At 38.7% G+C, this 20,010-nt stretch overlaps 1 protein-coding gene across 1 annotated transcript; it reads left to right on the top strand.

The window, feature by feature from the left end:
- Nucleotides 1–847: 847 nt before the first annotated feature.
- On the top strand, nt 848–19,738 carry LOC130563159 (protein arginine N-methyltransferase 8-B). Its single transcript, XM_057348590.1, has 10 exons — nt 848–1,677; nt 5,139–5,378; nt 7,458–7,613; nt 10,241–10,304; nt 12,081–12,223; nt 12,301–12,388; nt 12,516–12,631; nt 14,708–14,858; nt 16,719–16,840; nt 17,646–19,738. Exons 1-10 carry the CDS (start codon nt 1,609–1,611, stop codon nt 17,727–17,729), a joined length of 1,233 nt encoding a protein of 410 aa, XP_057204573.1. The 5' UTR covers nt 848–1,608; the 3' UTR covers nt 17,730–19,738.
- The last annotated feature ends 272 nt before the right edge of the window (nt 19,739–20,010 follow it).

Below are 20,010 nucleotides of genomic sequence, written 5' to 3'. Positions count from 1 at the left end.
GTTACAACCTTCATGCTGTCATTAATTCTCAGAACCAGAGCTCCATTAAAGATCACAAGCAGTGATATTCAAGAAAGACCAGCAGAGAATCCAATGGATGATGTCTACTTTGATTTTATTAGGCAATAGAGGAGTAATGTTGTGAATGTGATGATACTAGCAAAGTATGGTTGAATAAGAGGCAAAATTCAAAGTTATTTAGGCAGGACTTAATCACCCTCTAATAATAAATAACAATATTAAATCATAATTTGTATAGATGGGGTATACAATTTCTAAAGCGTGTTAGCATTAGGGGTTGACAAGTAATTACTGCATTCTCCAAAATATGTCATTTTTGTACTGCATAATTTTAATGGTTATTATACCACTGCTCATTTAAAAAACCTTGGAAACCTGAGGATGAAAAAGATAACAACCACTGATAGAGACCCCTGACTAGACCCAAACTGAATTTACATCTATTCATTTGGCAGACACTTTTATCCAAAGCAACTAAGGCAACGTATAAATGAGGGAGCATTATATTATAGCATGTATATAGCATAATATGTCAAGTGCAGTGTACAAATCTGTTTACAAATAAAAAAAAATATCCAGGATGTTACACGCTTAATATAGACAAACAAAAAAAGGTAAACTGTAAAATCATCAGGTGTAAAAAAAATCATGCTAAGTCTTTTGAAATTGAATTGAAAAAACTGAGATACAGATAAGCAGTTGATCTTCTAAACCCCTGTCTTGTTGTTTTAGTTTTGTCGAATTAGATACATCGCGTGTTTACTCATTTCCTGTAAGTTGCCTATGTGTGGGCTTCAGCAGCAGAACTCACGTTATCACATTCAGCCCGTGAGAGGACGGAGGCGAGGTGGAAACAGATCTCATTGGCTCCCGCTGCTCCATTTAAAGGAATCCCACTAATTTGTGCTTTAACATCAGCCGGGAAGGTGTACCACGAACCGGCATTTTACCGACACTCTCTCCATGAACTCATCGGCGTCTTAAATGAGGAACTTTAAACGCTCGGTCGCTTTTTCCTTTCCAGAATTTCCAGATCCTCTGAAGTGGCGATGTGCAGCCACTTTTATAAACGTACGAGAATCTTTTTAACCGATCGACGTTTCCTATTTCAGAAGAAACCACTTTAAGTATGTCGTGCTTCGTTGCAATTCAGTAATGAAGAGGCAGATTTCTCCGGTGCGTGCGGGATGTCAGACCTCTGAAGGGTCACTTGGGGATCTTATTCTATGCCCAAAGGATGAAGACGTGAATCATTAACACTTTATTGATCAGATGATGTGTAAATCTCATATTACTCAAGACGTGAGTGAGGAGAAACGTGTTTTTTGTAAGTACATCATATTTTCCCCACGGTATGGAGAGTTCGCCATGCGCTCTTTCGGGAACGACTGCTGTAGGTAACTTTTACGCAATGGATTCAGGAGGGCTTGCAACAAGTTTTAGGGGTCGTTTATCTTCTGGAACATGATTGTAGTTTACTGCGTGATTTCGTGGTCATTTAGCTAACAGCTTCGGGATTTTGAAAGACTTGGAAGAGGGTTTTATCATTTTGAATCGCACAATCCGGAGCGGATCTCGTTGGCTCTTATGGGAATTAAACACTCCTCCCGTTGTTTGCTCCTCAGGAGAAAAATGGCGGATTCGGAGAGCACCGAGGTAAGCGAATAGGATTAACAAATCAAATACAAAATTATTTTTTGTCATCGGTTTTACTTGCCAAGCATTATGTGCAACAGAAACTTACTTCGCTTTCGAGTTTATCTCGACATACAAATCATTGTCTTGTCGCAAACGATCTTTAAATATGAAGTACAAACGTTTACAACGCATGTGTTTCTTAGTTTGGTACGTTGCCGACATTGGTTCGTTTGTGTCGTGTAACCAAAAGGTTGTAGGTTCAAATCCGGCAAGCGTTGATACATCACCATTGTGTCATTTAAATAAGCCACTTGAGCTGCAACTTACTTTATATGAAGTATGAGGTAAATTAATGACTGAATGTCTAACATGGAGCTCGCGCTTTGGTCCACGGGTTGCGCACTAAGGTCGCTGTCCGTGGTGCTGCACCTGACAGCCAAAGCACCTGCCAGAGGAGCATCTACTGAAACACAAAGAAAAGAATAAAAACTAAATGGTAACATACAAAATGCATGCTAGTGCGGTTTTACTTCACAGCTATTAGAAAAATATTGTTTTGACATACACAAGTATTTATGTATAACTTTTGTGATACATCCTTGTGTGACAACTAGCCCCAGTTTCCTTGATTAAAAGTGAAATGGCAAACATACTAAAGTAGCTAGAGGCAAAACAACCTGAATTCAATCTATTCACACACAAAATAAATGAGAAACTGGTCCACCTGCGGTTGCCAAGGTTAAAGTCTGGCCCTGCCTTTGAGCAAAACACTTTGATAAATTTCAGTTCCATTCATGGCCTTGAACTTTCTGCATTCAAGAGATTATCCAGCTGGAAATATATTGACATGACCAAATAAGCATGAACGCTAATCCATGTTCATTAAAGAATGGATAAAAGAGGCGCACATAAGAAAGCTTCTGTTAAAAATTCCCTGTAAAGTTCAGCGCAGCAGTAGGTCACAGTATAATGTCAGGGGATCTTTAAAAACCATTTGATGGATGCTGCCTGACCTCTGAAAACTCTCCCCAAAATAGCAGGTAGGCTAAAACTGACTGCTCTGCTCTAGTGCTGTTAGTCTGTCAAACAGCCGTCCACTAAATCTACAACACTTCATTTTCTACATATTGATGGAAGCTTCAAGCAATTTTAAGCAACACAGCATCTCCAGTTAAATGCATCTCACTTTTTTGGTGGAGGATATTCTTACTTGAACCTGAGAGGTTGATGTGCATTTCAAGGTCATCTGTGTGTTTCTAAAATACGAAACTTCACAGTTGTGGTGCTTAGCCACTCACTTATCTCTGAAACACATTGACGGCTTTAAAAAACTTGGTGATGCCCAGCCGCAGAAAAGGCTGCCCACAGATCTGCAAAATTCATAAGTGCCGTTCTAAACGCATTAATAATTTACACGTGCAATGCAAAGCAACTCTTAAGCTTTTAGAAAGAGGTGTGCTGAAACTGAGGGATATTTTTCACTGTCATAAACTAACACCAGAGGAAAACACGTCAGCGCTGTTTGTGAAATGATCTCAAGCGCATCTATTCTTCCCACATGCACATCAATCAGATACGTCAGAAAAAAAACAATTTGTGTTCTCCTCTCACGGGCTTGGTTTAAAGGTGGAGCGATGCCGAAATGTGTCATTTGTTGGGGTTAAAAATAGAATTTGAAATTAGATTTGTAAGCCGAGCAGAGATACAAGGACATGTGTTCCCACTCCTATTTCTCTAGTAGAGAATTCCTGACACCTTTACGCCTCTTGATACAGCTGCTCTGACCCTCTTCATGATGCTCATTACTTCAAATTCCTTGAGCTGAATGGCTGGAAACACGCACACATACACACAGTCAAGCAACACACACACTTATGTAATTACAAAGACATGCATACTTGAACGTCTTCACTTTCACTAAATTACAAAATTAACATCTGCGAGACGTAAGATGTTAACTCCAATCACAAAGAGGCTGTTTACAAAAGACAAGTTGCATTTGAGAGCAGGCTGAAAAAACCATGGAGCAGACATTAACATGGCTTTATCAAGTAAAGCCCATGGCATATAGGAAAACAGCAAGGAGACAAAAGACACATGTCTACATTTGGACACCTACAGTACTAAGAATTAAATATGTTCTCTGATGAGACGTTATAATGAGTCCTGTATGAAAGGTCACTAAAAGTAGATTGCACATTTAGATCCATACACAGCTTCTAATGACTTCAGTGGCACTTTAATACACATTTGTTGCTGGTAATGTGGGGTAATGGTTTATTAACATCATTTCTGTGAGGCAGAGGACGGGCCAAATTCTCTGCAGGTAGTATGTTTGCTAATCCGAGCCTGAGATGCTCACCATTTGAAACGCTTATTCTTACTTATCCATTTCCTCATCAGTGCCCTGCACTTACAGCCCTGCGCTCACACAACCTAGTGCACCTCTGCCAAGTCAGAAATGTGACAGACAGATGCTAGACATACTGAAAAAAAGGAAAGATGATGGAGATTTAAGATTAGTTGTAAGCAGCTAGGCATTAAAATCATTTTGTTTGTTTTGTTTGAAGGCACATTCCCAAAGCCACAACAACAACATGCCATCTTTACTGTTGCAAATTGTAGAAATGTATTGTACAGTAGCATTAAGAAAATAATGAGATACAAACAAATACTGTACTATTACTGTAATGCAAAACATAGTTTACACAAGTGTTATAAAAGCTCATGGTGTTTATAGTAACAAAGTAACTACAGGTCAGTGCTGTCACAAAATCCGTTTTCAGCACATGATTATTGAGGCCAAAATAATTCACAATTAAGATATTAACTCTCTTTACTGATCATAAAAAACGGAATAATGCTATCAGTCAAATTAATGTTTACCAACTGTGTTAAAAAGTCAACCAGACATCAAATCACCAAATTTACTAAGAACATATGACAACCACGCAGTGCCCAAACATGTGTTGGCAATGCGTTTGCTTTTCATTTAAAACCCAAAAGCTTTTATTAATGTGCTTTGCTTGAAAAATATGCTCTCTTACTTTAAAATAAAAGCCATTTATTCGTTAGTTGATATTTTAGACGTAATGCATGGCTAAAGTTCAAAAATTAATTTATAGCGCCACTGTATATTATTACATTCACAATAATACAATTCTTTTCCATTAGCGTCATGACAATAATGTTACCAAATCTTATTGGTTCTATAATAAGCATCATTTTCTTGCGTAACTTATGTTTCATCGCTGTTCTTCCGAAACCTCGGATTTCCAAATTTGCTGTTTTTCAAGGAATGGAAAAACACAGTACTAGCAAAACTCAGGGACAAACATAAAGGGTGACTAATAATAACGATTTATGGCCAAAAAAAATCAAGAAATATGAAGATATAAGGTTTCAGAAGGACAGCAGTGATTAGCGCTGTTGGTTTTATGGTAAAATGCCTCTCTCTTTGTTTCATTTTCAAATTTCAGCAACAGCCCCTGAGTGCCGCCCCATCCCAATCAGTCCAGCCATCCCCTCTCCCCAAACCTGTGTCATCGGTCCATCACACCCAGCGGCCCACACACCCGTCCCACCCGCCTCACACCCCTCACTCGGCCAGCCTGCCTAGTTGCCCTGGCAGAGGAAAGATGTCCAAGTTCCTCACCCCGGATGAGATGACCTCCAGGGATTACTACTTTGACTCCTATGCCCACTTTGGCATTCATGAGGTACGAGCAGGTCAAAGACGACGCTTACATTAAGAATGATGCTGAGATGTATGGTCTTGGATGCAAGTACTCTTGATAACTGACATCAATCTTGGTGATTTATTTCCTGGGCGTTATGTATAATGCTGAGAAGTAGGAGCAGTAATGCTTACAAGTATGCTGAGAAGTGGAGCAGGAGAGCGTGAGGTGCGTCATTGAATTATGGGATAAGAGTGAGTGCAGAACAGGAGATTCAGGCGAGACCTGCAAGATTAATTTTGTTCAGGCTTATTTTTTGTATATAGGTCACATCTATTTCCCATCTCTCATCTCAATTTGACAAAGTTGTGCTCCTAAAGACCTGCTAGGAACTGCGAAGACATGATGGCAACAGTTATTAAATACATTGAATGTCAGAAACCCATGTTGGGGCATTTTTCATAGTGTTTCCAGTGAAAAATCTGGTATATTGCACAAAAAAATCTGCGCGGATATTAAAGCCACTACAGGAATTACTTACAGTATATGAATTTGTTAGACAATCCTGTCCAAAGCAACTTCCACTAACTGAACCTCATAAGCTAACCAGGGTTGCCAGGTGTCACGTGTCTGTCTCTTGTTTCCCTGGTTGTTGTGGACTTTTAGTTTGTATTCCTTAGTTCCTGTTTCCTGTGTTATGTTGTAGTTCTTTTTGTTCATTGGTTCCCAGTTGATTGTCTCCCATGTGTCTTTTTAACCCTCATTAGTTTGTGTATTTATACCCCTGTGTTTCTCCTGTTAGTTGTCTGGTGTTATTGCATTGTTTGGATGTTCTTTCGTTGTCTCTTTGAGTTTTGTACATGTGTGCTTTGGTTTTTATTAAATATATATAATTACTGCATTTGGATCCAGCTCTCCAGCCAGATTGTTACACCAGGTGAGAGGTTTTCCCACAGAGCTGGGCTACTTTAAAACTGTTGCTGCGAGTTTTGTTTTATTACGTGGGTTAATGGTGGAATGTGGATTCTGTTAATCAGCAGTCATTTTTAAAGTAAGATAAAGTTACTTATGAAACCAGACTGTGTTTATGATTACTACTATACTGTGAGTTTTAAGAAGAAATTGTGTGTAACGCATAACAGTGATTATAAAATATGTATTTAAGGTATACTGCCCTACATGGGCAAAAGACCTTAACTCATTGGAGTGTGGAACTGAGAAAAATGATTTTTTTCTCATAGGCTTTTCGAAGTTACAACCATTATTTTTCAAAAAAACAACAAAACTGACTTGGGATACTAATCCACATGATAAAGGAGGTCTTGAAAAAACGAAGGTACTGCCTTTTGCCTTTGCAGGGCAGTATAGAAGTGGCATATTTTGAGTTTTGGTCCTTGGGCTAGTTTTGACTGGCCATTGGGCTGGTTTTGTAACACAGATCTGGCAACCCTAAAGTCAACAGATTAGGAGAACCCTTCGCATAGAGCAACTCTGCACTTCACATCCTAAACGCATTGGAAAGTCAAATTGACAAGTGCTTCAAAAGAGTTGTTGGGCTAGTTTTGTATTGCAGATCTGGCAACCCTGAAGTTAATAGATTAGGAGTACTCTACAAGACAGCAAATCTGCACTTCACATCCAAAACACACTGAAGAGTCGAATTGACAACTGCTTCAAAAGAATTGTTGGGCTTGTTGTGATTGGCCTTTGGGCTGGTTTTGTAATGCAGATCTGGCAACCTTAAAGTTAATGGATTAGGAGTACCCTACACAGACAGAAACTCTGCACTTCTCATCCAAAACGCATTGGAAAGTTGAATTGACAACTGCTTTCAAAAGAGTTTGCCATTATACAACGCCACTATAGTCCCGCTTTCTAAAATACCAAGACAATCTAATAGCAATTCGTATTTTCTAAAATTGCTAATTTATGTGAATGTGTATGATCACAATCAATTGTTTCAGTATGATATGCTTCAGGGTGTGGCTTCATTCTTGCTTTTTCCATACGCCTTTGTATAATTCACATTGTAAAAATGTTGTGCGTGATCTCACAAGAAAACGGAATGCACTGAATAGTGTGTGTGTGTGTGTGTGTGTGTGTGTGTGTGTGTATACACAGGAGATGCTAAAGGATGAAATGAGAACGTTGACATACAGGAACTCAATGTACCACAACAAACACGTCTTCAAGGACAGGATTGTGCTGGACGTGGGGAGTGGAACTGGCATACTCTCTATGTTTGCTGCCAAAGCTGGAGCCAAGCACGTGTATGGGGTAAGAGGCCAGCCCTCCTTATGCCTGAAAACTGCAGGAGCCTGTAGTTGCCTACCATGCTGGAACTGTCCTCCGTGCCAAAAATAGCATCGTGGCAGCCACGCTGCAGCGGCTTAAAGCTTCTGAACGACAAGTAAATAATCCTCTTTTATAGGAAATTTGATGGCACATTACCACCTACTTATTTCATAATAAAGGCTGATCCACAACGTCCACAAAGATGCTTACTTTTCTTCATCTAGTGCCTCTAACAAAGTGCCATGACGTAATATGGTGGTACCATGTTTTTTTAGACATGTACCATAGTGGCACAATATGGTAATCCATCAATACAATAAAATAATCATCACCACTAAAGGGACACTTTTGTATCACTGTCTAAACCACAATTTCGTTATAAACAACCCTCCTCCTCTTGTATCCACCCCTGTGCCTATACTGAAGGTTTTTAGCAGCCACGCTGGCATCACAGGCTCCAACACACCACATGCGGTAGTAATTGGCTCTACCAACAAATGAGACGCACCCGAAAAAGGCAGTAAGGGTCAGAAAGGGGACATTAACCATGTGATTCTGCACTTTCTCGAAGAACTGAAGCCTGAGCTTGGTAAGTCAGAATATGAACAGAGTAAAATCTCTCTCGATTGTACGCGTCCCAGCAACCTCTATAGGGACAGAATGTTCGGAAAGCTTTATTCTCTTTCTAGAAGAGAGGGAAAGTACCTGAAGGAGTGGAGCTGTGTGCCGCTGTATGCTTCCTCTGATGTAATTGAGCTGATGTGATTTGCACCTCGCTGCTCTTATCAGGTTGCACTGTGATAATGAACAATTCCCTAAACGCCTTCATTACATATTCTAAATGCCAGAGACAGCAAACTCGACTCGGTGTCCGTGTTACAGACAAAGTCAACCAATCCACTTGCTCAACATGGCAATGTCAAAGATAAAAGATCAACAACGTGCAGAAAATAAACAATGTCCTGTTCTGAACTGGCTGGCTGCTTTTTTAGGATTAATCAGTTGTGTATTTGTTATTCTAAGTTTTCCTTATTAAAGCTTATGGTTGTGTGGGTATATGAGGCAACACAACATATTTATCTGCTTCACATTTGGTGCAAGTATAAGTTCATGTAAAATTAAAAGTGCTGTGTGTCTATGTCTTCAGATGTGTATAAAGACTTTATATTATGTTTTTATTACCTTAGAATGAGCTATTTCTATCTACTGTACATTCACCACGGGTCCCCTTGCATGGAAGTCGCCATGTTGTTTCTACAGTAGCCTAAACGGACAAACTGTTCTACAGAGTGTGTTTTGTAAATTTGTTATCTCTTTTGGCAAAGAAGCAAAAATTTAACGACATCTTTGTCCCGTGAGAGCCGCTAGTGCTTTTAAAGGAAGGGGAGGAGTGAGCCATTGGTTGCAATTCGCAACCTCACCGCTAGATGCCCCTAAAATCTCCACATTGTTCCTTTAAGGCCAAAAATAATGCTATGGGTTCAAAACAAGTTACACTCTAAAAACTGCTGGTTTATTTTCAACCCAATATGGGTAAAAAAGGGACAAACCCAGCTGTTGGGTTAAATTAAGACCAAAAAATGGTTATATTTGACCAAATAATGGGTTAACACATCTTGGCTTTGGGGTTGAAACAACCCAGGATATTTATGTAACTTCCAACCCAAAAGTTGTGTTCAGACCCAAAAAGCATTGTGTGTTAAAACAAACCAGCAGTTTATAGTATTGTGAATTCAGAAAATACATAAAAACATATTTCTGAAGAAGTGTATTTCACTGACAAAATGTTAAATGCTCGCTCACTTCTAAGTCGTTCTGGATACTAAATAAATACAGGCAAATTTAAGTTTGTTGAAGCTCCTGGAAGGTTTTGGAACACATTTATGGATAAATTACCGATAATATACATAAACTGATATTTTTACCAAATACCTCAAAATACCTATTAAAAAATACCTCAAATCTAGTAATCATGTTCAATTCTAAAGCTTGTCTTGTTTGCCCTTGATCTACTGCAGTTCAGGCCCAAGCAGTTTCCTCTCGCCTTGATCATGTACATCAAACACTTTTCTTCTGAGAAAGCTGGAATTGTGCTGATCGTATTAAAGCACCGATTACATTTAAACTCTCCTCCATCGCTTACCCACCGCGATACGTGAAACTTTTCTGCAAACAGGTGCGACAGGCACTATGCCGATTATATCTCAGTTAAAGTAACTCTGGCTGACTTTTGTCTCTGTGTTAAAGTTGACAGCAATGGCTATGGACACTAATGATGTCTGGGAGACACACAGGGGACTTTATAAGCTTCAGAGATCATAGCATTGTCTGGCATTAACCTCTCACTTATACAGGAGAAAGAGGCTGATGGCTTCCAACTATATCTCTCCCCTTCACTTTACCCTTGGGCATTGACAGTCCTGTCATGTGTATGTATATTTTTGACTCACGGAGGGACAGAAACTCAGCACTGTATGTAAATGTTAATGGAGAACCTTCAATGTTGAGAAACTCTGAGGCAGAACACTGACGTCGGTGCTTTGGTTATGAATGGCACTCAAAATTCTAAGCCGTTTATCTTATTATTATTTTGTGTTTATATTCCTCAGATCGAATGCTCGAGCATATCAGAATACTCTGAGAAAATCATCAAGGCCAATCATCTGGATAGTGGTAAGAACATATTACGCATCTTATATGTGGGTGTGTGAGAAACGGTATGAGAATTAATGTTCTCTTGTTCAGCATGCTAAATAGACATAACATAGATGCTCTGCAGTAATCTGAATAGTAAGAGTGCTTTGAATTTAAATGGTAAAATGTGCTTTATCAATGCTTAGAGAGGAAACGGCTACAAAGGACATAGTGCTACAAAAATAGTGCTATGATGAAAAATATAAAAGTGTGAAAGGTAGGGCAGATACAGTGCATTTTGTAATTGAGTGAAGACCTCCAGAGAACACAATGTCCAGTGAGAGGCTACTTCCTGTTTTCTACCAAAAATGTTCGGTTTTTAAGGGCACTGCAGTATGGGAGTTCAACAAAAGCTGATGTTGCAAACTCAGCTGGAGTGCGATGCACTTTAAACACAAACGCACACACACACACACACACACACACACCTCTCATGTCACCCAGGTTTTCTTATTAAAATAGTGCTATTTACTATACCCCACACCTAAAACTAAAAATCAAACCTTCTCACGCAAATCTATTTGACTAAATTTAGATAAAACAATGTATTTATAAATATCCTCCCAAATATAGGTAAAGGGCATTTAAATTGGTGCTCAACACCTTTAATGTCCTTTCATCATATTTGTGAGGACATTTTACAAGTAACGCCAAAGCTGTACACAGTTTTACACACACAAACACACGTTAGATTTATATATATAGTAGGGAACTTTCATCGACATACAGCCACGGCAAAAAATTAAGAGATCACTCCCGTTTTGCCTTAAATCAGCATTTCTGTGTGTATTGTTTGTGACAATTCCAGATCAGTATGTCTATTGAATTTCAATAGAAACAAACCTCAGGAATGACAAAGTCACGCAACAGTAGTGAAGGACTGAGAGAATGCAAAGAAGATTCATGGAAGTTGCAAAGCAATCAGGTTTATTCCATTATACATTCATTTCTGAACTGATCCTTAAACACATGTAACAATATTAGTGTTTTTTTAAACATGAAAAAGATATTATAAACAAGATCTGCAAACATATTTTTTGTTATTTTGAACTGTTTGTTCCATTTACAAAAAATGCAAACAAAAAGCAATATTTTCGTTTGGAATTCGGAAGAATTTTTGTTCCGTCACTAGTTCACAGAGCAAAACCAAAATTACGATTTTCCTTAAACAGGCGCCTAAATAGTAAATTCAGAACTACAGCTGAACATAATTTTGGAGTGGTCTCTTAATCTCTTTCACGACTGATCTCCTTACCTTAATAGAAGCACAGTTTTTCATTTTTTTATTAGGTATCGTTTGATAACCAGTATCCATGATCGGGTTTCTCAACCTTTTTGACTCCAAGGCTCACCAATGTATTCAACAATATTTAAAGCCCCCATTCCAATCGCAAAAACACCAAATTTCTACCCAAATTTTTTTTATATATCTTGACATTAACTGGAAAAGTGTTTATTCATTATAAAATGGCCAAATAATAATAAATATCTTGTTTATGTATTTCAATGCTCATTTTGTCTACTTTTATATTATTAGTCATGTTGAGGTCCACTTGGAAGTTAGCTGGGCCCCCCGTTGAGAACCACTGATATAGATGGATCAGACTTTGACCTTGACATTCACCCCGAACGTCCCCACAATAGATAAACCTGGACACATACAAACACACACACACACGCATTTCAAAACCAGCCTTAAAATTTCAAAAGGAACCAGCCCTGTGCTCATGAGGTGTGCGCTGCTGTGTGTTTCAGTTATAACCATCTTTAAAGGAAAAGTGGAGGAGACGGAGCTACCGGTAGATCAGGTGGACATCATCATCTCAGAGTGGATGGGTTACTCTCTTTTTTATGAATCCATGCTCAACACGGTCATCTACGCCAGAGATAAGTGGCTGGTCGGTGTCTGTGTGTGTACAGTATAATGTGCGGTCAGTCTCTCTGCAGAGTGAACAGATTCTTTCTCCATCTGCAGAAACCCGGAGGTTTAATGTTTCCAGACAGAGCTGCTCTCTATGTGGTGGCCATTGAAGACAGGCAGTACAAGGACTTCAAGATACACTGTACGTACAGTACACACACATCGCATATCTTTAGAAAAGCTTGTACCTCACTAAAGCCTTTATGAAAGTGACTTTTCTAAAGCTCTTTACCGAAACCTTTAACTACCATTTTTCATCGTTTTAATAGGGTGGGAGAACGTTTACGGCTTCGACATGACCTGTATCAGGAACGTAGCCATGAAAGAGCCGCTGGTGGACATCGTGGACGCCAAACAAGTCGTATCCAACGCCTGTCTAATCAAGGTCAGACGTTACTACACTTATCAACCCTACAATGTTGATAAGTCAATGCACGAGCACGTGTGTTTCTCGGTTCAGACGAATCGAGACGAGTCCACAGAGAAAACAGCGGCATTAGAATTGAACCGATCATTAGCTGTATCACTCAGCGTGACAGTTACATAATGATCCGTTGAAATGCAATTTCATTTCATTATAAAGCGCAAGTGAAGGTGCTGATGAGATGATTATTGGTTCAATCTGATTCATCAAGACTGGAAAGTTTATGGCTTCACAGATGGACTGTGAAATGCATCTGGAAACCTCTCCTGTATCTTGCAGACCTTTCGTTTTTACTGCGGAAAGATATATTTTGAAGCAGAAGGCTTTTAGCTGTCTGAGATATGAATTTAGCAGCTCTATCACAGGTCATTCACGTGGGAATGAAACAAAAGCCTTTGATGTAATTCAGAACTGGCAAACTCTTGACATTGAGATCGTCCACAGAAATCTGAACACTTGTGCTGTATTTCATGTACTGCCAACAATCTTGTATGTATTTAGACACTTAAGACACAATGTAAAAGGTATGGATGTCATTGCATTAGATTAAAAGCGGTAAATCCAACATTTAATGATTATATGGACATGATTGTATGTGTGACATGTTTTGCTTGTGCCGTGAATCTTTGAAATATGTAACACTTGACATTTTGCAATCTAATGCGATGGCATTTATACATACGTAGTGTCATCAGCATTCCCGTATACTCTTTACAGTATGTCACTGTGTGTCCTGAACTGACCTTTCTTTGAAAAATTGGATCAAATGTTTCATCCAGCTCTTGTTCCAAATGGCCTTTTTTGTCAAATTCAGGGTAGAGTAACTTAAAGATCACATTAGTCAAATGAAGCAAACCTTGGAGGTAATGGATGAAGCCACTTAAGCGACAGATGTGACATACACAGACCTCCACTATTAGCTTGTTTGTATGGTGATATAGTGATTAAAGTGGAGGTAACAAGCTATTTCATACATTCTGACTTCTTTACACTGTTAAAGGGGTCATATGACACGGCTAAACCGAATATTATCGTTTGTTTTAGATGCAATGTGTATACACGATTTAATGTTCAAAACCGCTGTATTTTCCACATACCGTGCATGTTTGTATCTCCTCTTTGCCCCGCCTCTCTGAAACGCGCGGATTTTTAACAAAGCTCATGGCTCTGAAAAGCGAGGTGTGCTATGATTGGCCAGTTAACCAGTGCGTAGTGATTGGTCGAATACTGCAAGCGTGTGACGGAAATGTAACGCCTCTTACCATTGTTCGCGCCATATGACCCCTTTAAACGTGCTGGCTTCTCAAGCTTAACATGGTTAACTTGTCAAAAAACGAGTTGAACGTCTGACGTAGTATTTCTGTGCTCGATTCGCTCCGCCAGGGTTCGTACAGGTTTCGGAAAGTTTTTTTCGAACATGGATTCCCGTTTCGTAACAAGTTGGACAATTCTGCCGGAAAAGCACACCCACGCGTCATCCAGCGAGCGTGAGAGAAAGAGCACACCCACGCGTCAACCAGCCAAAGAGCATGCCCTTCATTGCCGCTTCACTCGGCTGTCCGCCTCCCCTCACGCCTCCAGGCGCTCGTCTTTTTTCGGAAATAATCGTACAGCTGTATCTGTCTTTTATTAATTTGATCAAACTAAATACTTTTCGAAGGTACTACGTATGCAACACTACTGTATAGGTACTCAAGGTTAATATGAGATTGTGTGCGTTACCTCATCTTTAATGATCCTTTCCAAACTTTGTGCCACATATCTAAATCTAAAGAAGATCAGACAAGTTTACAAATGGAGGACCTGCTGCTGAATTTAATGGGAATGAGAGGAATATAAAACCACATTTCCCCCATTTTTTCAGGTAAATATAGCAGCAGTGAGAGGCAGGACTCAGATGGAACACAAACTCATGTGAAATGCATTGTGCTTGCACTAATCTAAGAAGTAATAAAATCCTAATGTGATTACAAGAGAGAAAAACTGAAGATTCTTGATCCGTGTTTATTAATATGATGCTCTTTTGTCTTGTCTCAGGAGGTAGACATCTACACGGTAAAGCCAGAAGAACTGTCCTTCACATCCTCCTTCTGTCTGCAGATCCAGAGGAACGACTACGTTCACGCCCTGATCACCTACTTCAATATAGAGTTCACCAAGTGTCATAAAAAGACTGGCTTCTCTACAGGTGTCCTTTTTATACATCCCTGCATCGCATCACACTGCATGATACTGAAGGCACTTCATCAGGTCCAACATACAAGGAACCTAGACTTAACCTGAGCGATTTTTTTTAAGATGCCAGGTTAAGGCCAGTCTACTTGTGATTTAAAAAGAGAGATAGCATCTAACCCTGGGTCAAGTTGGGTGCGTTTACAGGGTTAAACCCGAAAATTACACAGTGTGAAACAAAGCAGTGCTACTATGTTACTGTGAGTTATCAGGAGAGAAATAAACAATCGTTTAAAAGCAAATAGTTAAATATAATGACAATCATAAACGTCGATCGAAGTGGCAGGAAGGATATAATGTTTCATTTCAGTACGTTAGTAGATATAGCGACGGAATTTAATCAGAAAGACAAGCTGATATTAAAACAGCGTTGCACATGGCATTCGTCCAAATGTTAATGACCTCATAGATATGCAAAAAGAACCATTAGTTAACCCAGGGTTCAAGAATGATGACGAGCCCTTTGTGTATTCGTGGTTTGTATCTGCCCCCTGGTGGATAAATTATGACACTGCACTGGCCAAAGTCATGCATTCATGCATTGAAACACCCTGCTGAATAAAACATTACAAATTATTTTGGTTTCCATTATAAATACCGTTATGAACAATCAACTGTTTACCTTCAAAACCATTTCAAAACCTTGTTTATGCCTTATTCTAGTGGTGTTCCATTGGTTTCTATCTGTCACATAACATCCTACCAGCTGAGCCCAAACATTCCCAGGAGAGACCAACAGAGATCATTATAGTTTCCATTAAATCCATTGCAATTCCTGTCATAACCATTAAATCGATACTATTGTGGTTTTTAGCCAGGCAGGCAGTGGCCACCTATTCAGGAGAACACGTGTAGTATTGTATAATATGAAATATTAAGAAGCACATTTCTATTTCAATAAATACATTTGCAAGTAACAACACTGTACAGGACTTATTTTATCCCTTCTACAATATTGACTGTGCTCTGTACACCTACCCACAACTGTTCCCATTGTGCAAGATGTGTTAATACGTAAAGTATTCTTTAGGTGGGCCCATTTTTGGTGACCCACCCGACAGCAAACACCGTCTACACCGCTGAGTCATAACAAATTCTCTAGCGTTTTCCATCATGCAATGCAATATTAATTTAGTGTTTTATTGAGCACAAACAGAGCGGAGAAGGCCAGGCACTTACAAACAACTTAATACCCCATTGATTCCAGCTGATGCCCAGAAAGCCTGATACATTCCCTGGACAAAAAACTATTTAGCTGCTCGGGGCTTTTAAAGGAGGAGATTAAAACCGATTGTCCGCTGTGGTTTACGTTCATGTGGTTTTTGGTTCCTCTCTGTGCTGCCTTTCATGTTTTGTACATCAGCAGTTTGATACATTATAGAATCAAGAGACCACCTGACCGGTTCTTGGATGTAGAGTTGCACTTTTGTCAGGAGGCTGTGAGTGATGTGGGATCGCCAGACACAGCGATCTGAGAGTTCTGGAAAGTTCTTTTGACCTTTTAAGTCTGGCATATTGCTCTTTCAGCACACGGGCATTTTCTCATGGGTAGAGCAAGCGATCTTGCTGCTGGCAATGAACACCTAGCCTCTCTCTCTCTCTCAGACACACACACACACACACACACACACACGCACACACGCACACACACACACACACACACGCACACACACACACGCGCGCACACATGCACAATGTGAAATAGTATTCATGAAATCGGTTGCCTAAGACAACCGTACTTCTCTTTATATTGTTTTTTTAATGTTATATTGTATATATTTATTTACACTTTCTTTTTCTTTTAACTCCCCCATAGCACCAGATGCCCCGTATACACACTGGAAACAAACAGTGTTTTATCTGGAGGAGTATCTGACTGTAAAAAGAGGAGAAGAGATAGTGGGCAGCGTCACCATGAAGCCAAATGAGAAGAACGTAGTAAGAATCTTCATAGTAACTCATTCACATATACACTTCTGAGATGTTTTTGTTTGTTTTCATCTGGGCGATAAAGACTATTTGTTCATGTGCAGATGTCCAATATAACCCCATTCAGAAGATGTGATATGTCACATGTTTAACATTTATGTGACTTTATTAATAAGATATTTATCATACGTTAGTGCATGCCTTAAAATATAAAAAGAGTGACCCCAATCTTTATTTGCCACACTTAATGACGGCATGAAACGGAAGTAACAATCGTATTGTTTTCCATATCGTGATGTATATCCAAGTGAAACGGCTTATGAAATGAGAGAAAATGTAGGGCGGGGGTTGATTTCCCACGTCGAGAACTGATTGGATCGTTGAAAGACAAAACCCCTCGTGAAGAAAGCTCCGCCTGCACGCTAGTCCTGGTGACAGGAAGTGATGAGAAGTCTTTTCAAGGGCGGAAGGAGGTCAACGTTTTTGATTAAAGATTATGAGGGCACATGAATTAAAAAAACAATGAAGTACACAGATAAGTCACTTAAAAAAAACCATAACAATATTCCAAAAATATGATCTCTAAAAAACCATGGAGTAAAGAACCAAACCAAGTTTCATTTATTTTAATATAACACAAACAAGCAAAACAACTTACAGTATATCATTTTAGTACAAAAAGGAATTCGTTCAAAATCATGCAAAATTATTTGATATTTTGTCATCTACGTAATGCACTTATGACCCATACATTTTAACCCATGTACATTCATATTTTTACTGTAGCTTTTTTGTTATTGTTTTTATTTTTCAGCGTGACCTTGACTTTTCCTTTGAGCTGGATTTTAAAGGGCAGTTATGTGAAGCTGCTATCGCTCACGACTACAAGATGCGTTAAGTGTCCTGCAGGGGTCAATATAGGGGTCCCGATGCCACTCAGAGAAGCAGGGACCACTCTGGATCTTAACTACAGCACTGCTGGATAGAGACACTGAAACTCGGACAGAAGCTATTGTCTCCGAGAGAATAGCCTTCATTTGGAAGCGGGTTGGCACTTTTAGCAATAGCAGCCTTGCCTTTGCCAACAATAGCCTGCACTAGTATGCCATCTTTCCGACTGTTCAGGGGCCAACTTGCGCATCCCTCTGCAAAACAAAAGAATGTTACTGTCCAATGAATGTTAAGCATTTGTTTATGTTTGGTTATGGTTTAGACGTGGATGTTTTGGTTGATGGAAGTTTGTGCCTCTATATCCCAAATACTACGAATATTTCAGCTTTGTGTCTGTCTAGGGGATAACTCCATAAAAGCTGCAGCAGTATTAAAATGTGGTAGGGTAAGTGATCTTGTAGGTTATGAAACAATATCCAGTTCATTCTCAAGAAACTGTGGAGTTTGTGAGAAATGTTTAAAACGCTTTTAAAGTCTAGTTCCGTGCAAAAATCTAACAAATATGATGCAATAATCGCAATCATTTGCATGATACACCAGCCAAAGTAGCAAATAATGTGACCCAGTTTAACATCATGTTGCTGAATTCAGTAGAAAGTCAAATCGGACATGCATGCAATAGCTCACATGAAACTGAGTTTGCTGAGAATGACCCGTCTATCAAAAAAGGATTTGGGCATCAATGTGTACCAAATATGAAAGTCAGCAGCTGATAAAGGGAAATAATAAGTGACTGCAATACGGTGATGTGATGAACTCATAAATTATGCCGTGTAAGCTTGTGTTATGTTTCTCTGGTGGCTTTAATGCGATAAGCAGCGTTAGTAGTATTTCTAATTCTAGAAAAATTGCGTTTCCACTTGCATCTGCTATAAGCACAGAGGGAATAAGCACATAACACATATCAGAACAAAGATGCAGTGTTGAACGTTTGCTCTGTCGGTGGTGAGATCTCAGTAAACTGGACCCTCAGATGGCACCTGCTGCCTTCCACCTGTGCTCTTATCAGAGTCTTTGCCAAGGCGACAGATTATACTGTTCATGTCCTCACCAAAGACATTCAGTTGAAATTTAGCAAAGCACACCGTCCATTATTCGTTGTATTAATGTTTCTGATTAGTTTTTTTTTACCGTACGAATTTATCTAATTTAAACGTTCCTAATTTCATGGTGGAATGACACTTTCCATGAATATGATTTTATGTAAATAACTGGTTTCCTGTTTAATATGTTTTAAAATATGTTAATAATGTTTAATAATGTTTAATAATGTTTTAAAATATGTAAGAAAATATTTTCTTCAGTTTGTGGGAAATTGTTTTATATACATAACTACAAAGCAGTCTTTGCTCCCAAACCATCTATCCCATTTTGAATGTTGTAAGTTGACATAAAATTCATAGTCAAATAATATTTGATTTATCTGACTGATGATCAACAAATATGATCAAAAAATGCAGTTTGTGTCTGCTCTTTTTTTTTATTTTGTATTTATGGAAAGTGTCAATTATTGTGCAGTATTAGGAAATGTGAACACATTTTTGTGCGACAAAAAATCTCAATAGCATCTCTAGATTTATCATTGTTTGTTTTTGAGTTGTGAGGTTTATGTAAAAAAAGATTTATTATTTATTTATTGATATTTATTTTTGTGTCACAATATGGAAAGCAATTATAATAATAGTAAACAAACTAGCTTAAAATAAATTAAAACTATTTATTGTAGGTGTACAATAGCATGCTCGTGAAGAGGTTTTGGCTGTTTATAGAACAAGTTGATGTAATGACAGATGAAACATGGGGGTGATGTATAAAACTAAAGTAAAACATAGATGTCATCATGGGTCTATCATGAATACATTTTTAATAATAAACTAAAACTAAAGTCTTTCCTGAAAAATGTGTGATGTAAGATGGTGGTTGTTTGAATTAAAAATAAAGTTATTTGTCCACTTACCTGCAGTACTGTCCAGTAACATTCACTTACTGTACTTTACATGCATCTCCACAAGGGGGCGTCAAGTCAAAGTTCTGAATAAGTCATATGCAAATTTACACTTGAAATTCATGTTTTTTAAATGTTGTATGGTTTTATCAAGAACCTGTGAACTGTGAAACCATCTCACTGCAAAGGTTCTTTAAACTAAAAATGGCTCTTAAAATATTTTGACTCAAAAATTCTTGGAAACAAAATATTATTTCTATGGTATCACACGAAAACCTTTTGG

This window comes from Triplophysa rosa, linkage group LG12, assembly GCF_024868665.1.
Source record: "Triplophysa rosa linkage group LG12, Trosa_1v2, whole genome shotgun sequence".
In the NCBI taxonomy this organism is placed as follows: Eukaryota; Metazoa; Chordata; class Actinopteri; order Cypriniformes; family Nemacheilidae; genus Triplophysa; species Triplophysa rosa.
The sequence above is the reverse complement of the archived record's forward strand: the minus strand, read 5'-3'. Positions and strand labels throughout refer to the sequence as shown.